Raw genomic sequence first — 10,729 nt, 5'->3', positions numbered from 1 at the left:
ACCACATACCCAGCCAAAAAGGGATTACTGAGCAGGTCCAAAGAGCAGAAAGCTGGAATCCCAGGGTCACGCGTTAAGTAGCGAAGCATCGAGGACGCTGCCTCATTACAGGCAGCTGCTGGAGGAATGGCAAGAATGATCTTTGGTCACTGAGCTTGGGTGTGATTCAACAGGCAAACGACGAGGGACACAGATAAGGTCGAATCTGAGGAATAATTTAATTAGTTCCGATTCAAGAAGATGAGACCCAGTTCAGCCCAAAAGCAGCACACGAAGAAACTCTACTACTGGCCAAAACATTCAATTAGGAATGAATTTTGCATTTTTCATAAAAACACCGGCTGATCCATTAGACCTGCAAGAACTGCAGCATGTCGAATAAGTTCACTTTTGCTGAAACCTGCAACCCACACGCACGTGAAATCTGGAACACTCCTCAGCTTCCATATGCCGCCCTGTGTGGGGGGGGGAGGGACGGCCGGACGGACAGACACACACACACACGTCTTCTCACACTGTTTCCTGCATGTGACCATGCAACCTGTTTCCAAACTCAAAATAGGAAGCAAATTTTTTAACATTGCAGCAAATGCAATCTGCCCAAAGGGTTGAAAATATGACATATTTTCATGAAAAGCATTTTTGAACAAGGATTATATTTAATTATTGCTGAACATAGTAACTGTCAAGATACCAATAGCACAAGACTTTATTCCTAAACTGTGCTTTTACCATCTCCCATTTTATTTTGCCCTATAACACTTGATTGTGGGGTTTTAACCTTTGAATGATGAATAATACCTGGTTAATCTTTTCTGGGGTTTAGGCAACTGACATTTAAGGGCTTTAAAGTGAAGATGAATTCTAAGGTATATTACAGAAAATCGATGCAGACCAGTTACGATACAACAAATGTAGTTTTGGGGGATTCTCAGGTTGTCCATCTGTCACAAGCAGTCCTTCATGAGCCATTTTCTCATCAGCTCTTCCTGAATACACCAGAAGGTAGCAGATGCACACATTCCGTGTGGAAATCCCAACCGGGAGGCGTGGTCTTCTGAAGGGAGAAGTGAATAATCCAGCGTACCACAGCGTCTGACTTTCAGCCTGGCCTCATCTCACAGGAGCGCGTTTGAGGTACCGGCCCTCCTGGGCACCCTGCCCTCCCTCTCCCTGCACACTGCTCCTAGGACACATACGTGGAGCTGTCCGTCATCTTGAGATTCGGAAGGGTGTCAAGCTCAATGGCAAAAAGGCGGAGCATGTCCACCTCCAGCGGGTGGAGGTGCCCCGTAACGACGAGTGAGTGGAGGGGCCCGCCCAGGTCACATGATGCCAGCTGGTGCAGCGTCCCCACCGCGATTGCCTGGTCTTCGGCCCCCACCCTCGCCAGCCCCACGCAGATGGTGTCTTCAGTGATGGCTGATGGATGAGGAGCACAGGTGAATGGCGCGCGAGTGTTAAGGTTCTTCATGGGAAGCAGTATCAGCAAATCAGAACCGCAATGAAACTAGGGAAACTGACTCTCTACACTGGGTCGTTCTGGGCCTGAAGGTCCATAGGTGGAGATTACTTGGTGATTACTTGGACAGTATAAGGCCCCGTTTTGGATCAATAATTAAAAGCCAGTGGTCCTCAAAGTGAGGAACTTCTCATTTGTACTGTGGGAAAAATGCACTTAATTTCAAGAAGGACAGAATTCATAATCTTTAGAGCACATCTAAAACTACCTTCAGAAACCTCACCAAATACTATTATACCAACAGCAATGGAATGCTATTCCTCTAACTGTTGCAGAGTCATGGTTCCTTGTGGTATCTGCGGGGGAGGTCACACCGTGTCCACTCACCAAGGTCTTCCTGCCGCTCCCTCCGGTTCTGCACGATCTCCAGGAGCTGCTCTGATGCCTGATTCACGCTCATGTACCTGGGCGGCTCGTAAATCTTACGGCCCCTTTACAAAAAAAGAAGACAGGGGTGATCTCTCCGCTGAGCTCTTCACCCCTGAGCAGCAGAAATTCTCAGATGGTTTACTGTATGTTGTTCTTGGTTTCTCTGTGGACTGTCTCAGTACCTCGTTGGGTACGGGCTTGGAGACAGTCTCCCCAATCTCTGCAGTTTTCCAGAATTGACATTATGGTTGCACACGTTCTCTCAGCTGAAACTTCAGCTAACCACTCTTTCTGATCACTCTTTCACTGTCCCGTTTGTAACAAGTTATGTATACTCTCTCCTGAAAATCTTTTAAGTAATATCTTTACAAAATACTAATTAAAATGCTGCAATCTATTCATATTTAGATGATTCAGATATAAAAGCTCATTTTGTGAATAGAAGATGAAAGTGTAGTTTGAATTCTGTGTAAACCTCAAAAGACGCAAATTGAGAGGCAACTGAATGAGGATAAAATCAGGCCATTTCCCATTTTCAAAGTGGGTCAATAAAGAAATATTCTGTGTAGCTTTATTACCATAAACACTCCACTAAATGTAATTATTTAAAAAGGTGTTCACAGGTGTTAAAGCACATCAGGAGTGACAGAGTCAGATTTAAACCTAATTACTGAAGCAAACATCAGATCATCTCTCCCTTTGTGAAGCGCAGGGCTGACTTTTGACCTGAAACTCACAGTCGTCTTTGGCACTTTTTAATAGGATATTCTGGTGACCATAAAGGTCCGTTTTTATGCTGTGACCAAAGAGCCTTTTCTCTCATTTACCCCCCACCTCATTTACGCTGTTTTACCTACACATTCATAAATCCGTTCGGCTCCCGGCAGCTAAGTTAATCACTTAAGAGTTTTTAAGTTTCCTGAAAATGGGGAAACATTCCCCATTAGATTTTTTTTTAAAAGAATGACCCCCAATAAAATACCAGGTCAGGCAAAAGCAACATTACAGCACAAAGAGGGTATGTTTAAAATCCACTGTAAATCTTTTTCCCTTAGAACATAGCGGGCAGTGCGACATAAAACGTCTCAGCTGGACACAGGCCACAAGCGGCCATGATGACAGAGCGCGCAGCCAAGACAAACATCTCATCCCTGCTCCTCTAGGCCCGCGGACGCGGCCAGCCAGCTTCGCGTATAAGCGTACAGTAAATTCATGCCTAGAATAAACCTCAAACGGCACGCATTGCAAGGCAGCATTTATCAAAAAAAAGAATGTAGGACAGGGATATAATTCAGCAAGGCCACCGTCTGTTTGGGCAGAATGTGAGACGTACCTCATCAAGTTCTCCATGGTCTGTTCCTTGACTTTGATGTCTGGAAAACATGAGGCAAGAGCTGCGTGAAGACCTGACCCCCTCGCCCTCGAATCCATAAAATACAGTGGGACAGAACTGACGGCCACAATGGGCTTTATTTTAGTCCTTGCTGGGTGCCGGCGCCGTGGGAGTTTGTGCGTCTGTCATTATTACTGGGAATATCACTGTTAGAATGAAAGCGGGGTGGCTTGGGGGCTTAATTGCATGAGTATAGTATGTGGTAATGAAAGGCAGTCATCACATCATCCCGTCTTTCTATGGAGGCCTTTTGTCATGCAGATTGGTGGGGCAGGACAGGTTCCCGCCGATGAGGTGCCTTTCACTAGTCTCCACTCAATAACCAGCCCCAGCCCTCCCCCCCTACCCTGCACACACGGCGCTCAACACCTGGGGACATATTGGGGACGGGGGGGTCGACACCCCCAACCCAAATCGCTGGGTCTGCCGCAGAATGGCGGGGGACCATCAGCCCCCATCGCCCAGAATGGTAATAAAAGTGAATTAAGATCAGTGTGGCCATCTGCCTGGCCTGTGTGCCGTCAGCAGCCAGCCGGGAAAACACCCTCACTGGGCCTCAAACAGGGCTCCTAATGTGCTGCTCCGGGGAAAAGCAATTCTGTGGAAAGTGCTGCAAGGCTGGCGCTTGGCAGGTCCCCAGGGCCTTCACCCCACCGCTCTCCCACCTGGGGAGGGACCAGTACATGTGGGGAACCCTGGAGAATAAGCCTGTAATTGGGGGGTTTGCCCGGACTGGTCACACACGGTTCTGTAGCGTGTGGTGACTGTCACTCAGTTACCGGGCGTCCCACCGTCACTCACCGGGCGTCCCACCGTCAGTCACCAAGCGTCCCACCGTCAGTCACCAGGCGTCCCACCGTCACTCACCGGGCGTCCCACCGTCACTCACCGGGCGTCCCACCGTCACTCACCGGGCGTCCAACCGTCACTCACCGGCCGTCCCACCATCACTCACCGGGCGTCCCACCATCACTCACCGGGCATCCAACCGTCACTCACCAAGCATCCCACCGTCAGTCACCAAGCGTCCCACCGTCACTCCCCGGGCGTCCCACCGTCAGTCACTCACCAAGCTTCCCACCGTCACTCGCCGGGCGTCCCACCGTCACTCACCGGGCTTCCCACCGTCACTCACCGGGCGTCCAACCGTCACTCACCGGGCGTCCCACCATCACTCACCGGGCATCCAACCGTCACTCACCAAGCATCCCACCGTCAGTCACCAAGCGTCCCACCGTCACTCCCCGGGCGTCCCACCGTCAGTCACCAAGCGTCCCACCGTCACTCACCGGGCGTCCAACCGTCACTCACCAGGCGTCCCACCGTCAGTCACCAAGGGTCCCACCGTCACTCACCGGGCGTCCCACCGTCAGTCACTCACCAAGCTTCCCACCGTCACTCACCGGGCGTCCCACCGTCAGTCACACACCAAGCGTCCCACCGTCACTCACCGGGCGTCCCACCGTCACTCACCGGGCTTCCCACCGTCACACACCAAGCGTCCCACCGTCACTCACCAAGCATTCCACCGTCACTCACCAAGCGTCCCACCGTCACTCACCGGGCGTCCCACCGTCAGTCACACACCAAGCGTCCCACCGTCAGTCACACACCAAGCGTCCCACCGTCACTCACCAGGCGTCCCACCGTCACTCACCGGGCGTCCCACCGTCACTCACCGGGCGTCCCACCGTCACTCACCAAGCGTCCCACCGTCACTCACCGGGAGTCCCACCGTCACTCACCAAGCGTCCCACCGTCACTCACCAAGCGTCCCACTGTCAGTCACTCACCAAGCGTCCCACCGTCACTCACCGGGCGTCCCACCGTCAGTCACACACCAAGCGTCCCACCGTCACTCACCAAGCGTCCCACCGTCACTCACCAGGCGTCCCACCGTCAGTCACACACCAAGCGTCCCACCGTCACTCACCAAGCGTCCCACCGTCAGTCACCAAGCTTCCCACCGTCACTCACCAAGCGTCCCACCGTCACTCACCGGGCGTCCCACTGTCACTCACCGGGCGTCCCACCGTCAGTGACACACCAAGCGTGCCATCGTCACTCACCAAGCGTCCCACCGTCACTCACCGGGCGTCCCACCGTCAGTCACACACCAAGCGTCCCACCGTCACTCACCAAGCGTCCCACCGTCACTCACCGGGCTTCCCACCGTCACTCACCAAGCGTCCCACCATCACTCGCCGGGCGTCCCACCTTCACTCAGCGAGCATCTCATTGTCATACAGCAAGCATCCCACCATCAATCACTCACCGAGCAAACATAGCGTGTGCAACCCACTGTCACGGTTCCTCTTGATTTTGTCGTAGAAGCTCTCAGGTTTCCAAGAGTCTGTCCAGAAGACTATAGACACGGTCTCACCAAAGTTATACAGCTGCAAAAAGAAGCACCCATCACCATTATTATTACTATTCTGCATTGTGTAAATAATTGTAAATGATCACTTAAAGGGCTAATACTTCATACGGTTGATAGATGAGGCTCTGAGGGATTGTGGGACAGTTTTTTTTCGTGAATTGTGTCTGTTTCTCTTCGTCTAGCCTCATAACTATGAATGTTTGCGAAACCACCCGGCTCTGTTTGAGCACAGCTGATTACCTAGCAACAGACTTCTAGTACAAAGAAATCCAGGCAAGGTGCTTCCTGTTATTCTCAGGAAGTGATGTCATATGGCCCGGCAGTGTGGAGGGGGTGTGGCCCAGCCTGGTGACCGCACCCTCTGGTGACAGCTCATCCCACCCAATGAGTGGCCTTAAAGGCAGGCTTGTTAGTCCAACCCCCCCCCCCCCCCCAATAATCCACACCCCCAACTAGTCTCTGAGACCAAAGAGTCCTTCACATAGAGTCGAGCTTGAGGTCACTTTAGGCTACGGGCCTCTGGCCATCACTTAATTACAGCTTATACTGTACTTTCTGCTGTTTTTACTCAAAGGTGGTACCACTATTCCATGGGAAATGGCAACAGGAATCCCCAAGAGGTGAGGAAGATTCCTCAATCATTTCTTACTGAGGATGCTGAGGGAGTACCTACTTGAAGACCACAGCATCCAACCGCATTCATAATGGAGGCATTGTGGATGACCGTGTATCTGATGCCAGCCTTCAGCGCCCTCAGGACCAAGTCGCTGTGGGTGGTAGCCCTAAACAAGCCCAAAAAAGCATATCAAACCAATGTAGAGTTACAAACACAAGTGTTGCTAGCCTTCAGCTGTTCCGGTAAAAGTCCTGTAGCACCGTACACAGTCAGAGATCCAGCCAAAATGGAAACACACATTTTTGGCCTCCTGCTTCATCCACGGACCCACAATATGTGATTAACTTTATAAAAACCGGAGTGTGTGCCAAGGATATCGTGACCAAGAGGGAAAGCGAAGCCTGGAGCGGGAACCTCATTCATATGGGCTTTCGTGGTTGCGGGTGGAAAAAATCTGCCGAGCTAAACGTTCTGCACGTCTTTGCCTGCGACACAAGCGGTTATAGCAGATGGGGAGTCTGTGGATCTTTCCAGAATGCTGCCCCGGCTATTCTGATGCGCTTAAGTCCAAGCTGTTTGGTCCTGTATTCTGGGAAGCACCACCAGACCTGAACAAATTCCCATAAATATTTGATTTCTGTGTTGGCTTTTAAATTCCCCTTTAATAACTTGTGCTGTCACGACCTACCATAATGAATCATAGAAAGGTCCAGAAGAAAAGCAGGGCAAAGTGCCCTGTTCACTCTCCTCTAATCACTACAGAAAACATGCCTGTGTATCCCAGTTGTATTATATCTTTAACATCAAGTTAAGCTATTCAGAATACTGTACTATACTGCACATAATCTCTTCAACTATTTAACATCAGACTTTTTTAATGTTCCAAAACGGACTCCTTGTACCCCCAAGATAACAAAGTTGGAAACTTAAATGCTAGGGTTACTTAAGATACCCCCAGTTGTGCAGCGTCCTACTCACCCGAATGGATCGCCCACAACCAAGAAGGCCACGTCGACGGTGTCCGCCCCTTTAAGGATCTCGTCAGCTTCCTGCTCCACCATGTCCCGGTCCGCAAGTATCAGCTCACGGCCGTAGAATTCCTCCTGGGTTCAAAACATACCGAGTGACGACGAGAGCAACCAACAGTGTTGGGTTTCGCAGATGGTAGATCGTGGGAAGATGTCACCCGTAGCCGCTGTGAGGTCCGTGCAGTTTGTTACGCCATCTGTCTTTGGCTTATTGTCAGCCCATAAATCTTTCTGCCACTTGCTCATTTCAGCAAGACATAAAATTTTGTGTGGTTGACATATCTCACATGAAAAACGAAAACAAATGCTTAGAACAAAACAAGACCAGTAGTGGGCCAGACTGCTACCTAAATTGATCGTAAGCAATTAGTAGAGTATAAGCTGATACTGATACCATGCAACAGTGATTTATTTAATATCGATACATATTTTTTTTACCAAATGATGCACTGCTTTTTCTGGAGCTGGTTGCTGACAGAATCCCCCTTCCAGGATTTAAACATGCAGCCTTCATCCTCAATTTTGATAATTGAGTGGCCAAGATGTAACATGCTAGCTGCCCGTTTGTCAGACCTGGCATAGTATATGGAGTTGGGACCTCAGACATACACGAGCTCATTTGGAAGGAACCCCCAGTTCCCAAGGGTCTGCTTTCATTGCTGGACTTGCCTGGATAACACTGTGGCCCTTAAACGCTGACATAGGTCTGTACTGGGGGCCGTGTGTGCTGGTCTTTAGTGTAACTCAGCACTTCATTCATGAGAGAGCTGGGAGTGTGACTTTCCTGCTAAAGACTGTCCCCTACTCTTTCTATACTGGTGGTCTGTATTGTAATGATTTATAGTTGTTACAATGACCTTACTTTGAAATAGGAACTGAGACTCTTATAGTGCATTACTGTAGTTTTTTTTTTCTTAAACTTACAGATGACTGACAGTTTCTTCTGGGTGGTGGAAAAACTGTTTCATTGTTGTTTACTTGGTAACTGAAGGAGCTGCATTTATTTTACTGTAATTTATTCTCCTTCAGCTTAGAACTAAATGATGGTTTGCTAAGCTGCAATGAATGTGGTTATGAACTTCAGGTAAAACGGTGCGTAATCAGGAAAAGGAAGGAGTATAAGAGAGGAATGGATAAGAAAGACTTTGATTATGATCTTGTTTTTTTCGGAACTTATCTTTTTGCTCAATCACTGTATGCCACTAATGCGCTATGGACCCACTAAGTAATGATGTGGATCTGTGCTCCCAGTCTCCAGAGTGAATCCTTTAACAGGGATCTCCCCAGTGTGAAATATCTGTACCCACCCATGTTCTGTAACCACCTGTCACAGCAGGGGGGTTGGGGGTGTCCAGAACCTATCCAGGGAACAACCCAGGATGGGGTGACAACCCAATGCAGGGCACATTCACACATCTACGGACATTCACACATCTACAGACATTCACACATCTACGGACAGTTTGGTAGATGTGCCTACCAAATCTGGTAACTCCAAATAGCATCAGCATGTTTTTGGACACAGGGAGAACATGCAAACTCCACACTCCACAGAGGAGGAGGAGGAGGTAAGGGACATGCACTGATTACAGCGTGTTGCCACACCCACCACATGACAAACCACCTCAGGGATGAGAACCTGAGTGCAGCCATGTGGCAGGTGATACCTCAGCATGCTAGTCTGAATGGACCAGTGTGGGTTTCTTCTGGTGGCTGGAGTGTCAATCCTGCCACCAACCTCCAAGTTTTTCCCTGTAAGTTGGAGGACCTCCTTACAGGGTTGAATGTAGATTAATGTCATACCCAGGACAAAGAAATTGCAGGTTAAGGGCCTTGCTCAAGGGCCCAACGGAGTAGAATCACTACCGATTCATGGGATTTGAACCCACAGCCTTCCAGCTGCTGGCACAGATCCCTATCCTCAGAGCCACCAAAACTCCTAACCACTGCGCCACCATGCCTCCTGTGCCAATGCCTGTACCAGTTTCTCAAAGCATACAAAATGTTCCCCTTTAAAGCTCCTCTATAAGTCACTCACTAAGCACATACAATGTGTTCTAACCGATGTTTCACCTGCTTTGTCATCTTCACTTTCGTTAGTTTTACACTGCAATCTAAATAAATCCATTTCTTAACACAAGATCTCGCTTGATATTTTGACGATGGCGTTTTGCTTTACACTGGTACTAACAGCAAGGAATGGCAGATAGTTTCCTCCTCGCTACAATTCAAACGATGTAATAATCCGCACTGAAATGAGTGAAATTTCAACAGAATAAAAACCAACCTACCAAAGCTTGTTTACCGACAGTCAGTATGGACGTGTATGCTTCCAAGTAGACACGACTGCATTGTTTAATGATTTCCAGTCCCTTTACAGTGATGTCTTTCGCATCTCCTAAACCAAGGCCAATAAAATACAGCATTTCCACTAAAGTGTCAAGTTAGAGTTATCTCATGTAATCGAGACAAAAAGCCCAGGTTAAAATATTCGGCTTCGTTGTAATTATACTATACTATATAATACATCTATGTATTATTATAGTATAGAAATAGTATTTCTTCAAGCACGCTCTTTCACGTATTCGCTACCCATGCATGCATGCCGGAATGTTTCTAACTACGATCAGCAGTCAAAACGCTGGAGCAGGCTTCTGTCGCAAAATGAAAAACGTGCCGCCGTAAAGCAGAAATGCAGTACGACACTGTCGTAGTAGTGAACAGAGTAGTTGGTGGTTGTTCTAACTATACCTATAACAAGTGGCTTTAGGTTTTTGATTAACTACATTGTGAATGGGAAAGTTTTGTATGTAGATAAGGTCGTGTAAATCCTAATAAAGTTTGGTATGAAATAGTTATTGAACATCTGCATATTGACACATCTGAACATCTGGGGGAAAAAAATAATGGAAAAAAAAAACTTAGACTTACATTAGCGTGACCATCTTTTACTTTGCAAAATAAAGGACAGAGAGATTAGAGAGTTGTCAAAACAACGCAAATATGCACAAATATTAGTATTGACTATAGAAAACAAATGCATGGTTGCCATCTCTCACGCTCATGCAAGACATCTTACAGCAAATGTATAGTATTCCATTATATATATATATATATATATATATATATATATATATATATATACATATATATATATATATATATACATATATATATATATATATATATATATATATATATATATATATATATATACACACACAGGGCGATGCTAAAGATTCTGGGCCCCATGAAAACATGTGGCTTTTGGACAGTTTTAGCCTGACGTCAGGGTTCCACCCCTACTCTTTCACAAAGATGCCCAGGGATCTTTCATGACCTGAGAGAGTCAGGACCTTGGTTTTACATCTCATCCAAAGGATGGCATCATTTTTACAGCACAGTGTCCCTGTCACTGCAC

The 10,729-nt window shown here is 47.8% G+C and overlaps 1 protein-coding gene across 1 annotated transcript; it reads right to left on the bottom strand.

Annotated features, from left to right (window-relative positions):
• Positions 1–635: 635 nt before the first annotated feature.
• Positions 636–9,959, bottom strand: dph5 (diphthamide biosynthesis 5). Its single transcript, XM_023813288.2, has 7 exons — positions 9,600–9,959; positions 7,259–7,383; positions 6,338–6,446; positions 5,560–5,680; positions 3,225–3,264; positions 1,850–1,953; positions 636–1,422 (listed from the first exon to the last, which is right to left on the bottom strand). The coding sequence occupies exons 1-7, from the start codon at positions 9,732–9,734 to the stop codon at positions 1,187–1,189; spliced, it is 870 nt and encodes a 289-aa protein (XP_023669056.1). The 5' UTR covers positions 9,735–9,959; the 3' UTR covers positions 636–1,186.
• Positions 9,960–10,729: the final 770 nt, after the last annotated feature.

This window comes from Paramormyrops kingsleyae, chromosome 15 (genome assembly GCF_048594095.1).
Source record: "Paramormyrops kingsleyae isolate MSU_618 chromosome 15, PKINGS_0.4, whole genome shotgun sequence".
NCBI lineage: Eukaryota > Metazoa > Chordata > Actinopteri > Osteoglossiformes > Mormyridae > Paramormyrops > Paramormyrops kingsleyae.
This window is presented reverse-complemented; position numbering and strand designations above follow the sequence as displayed.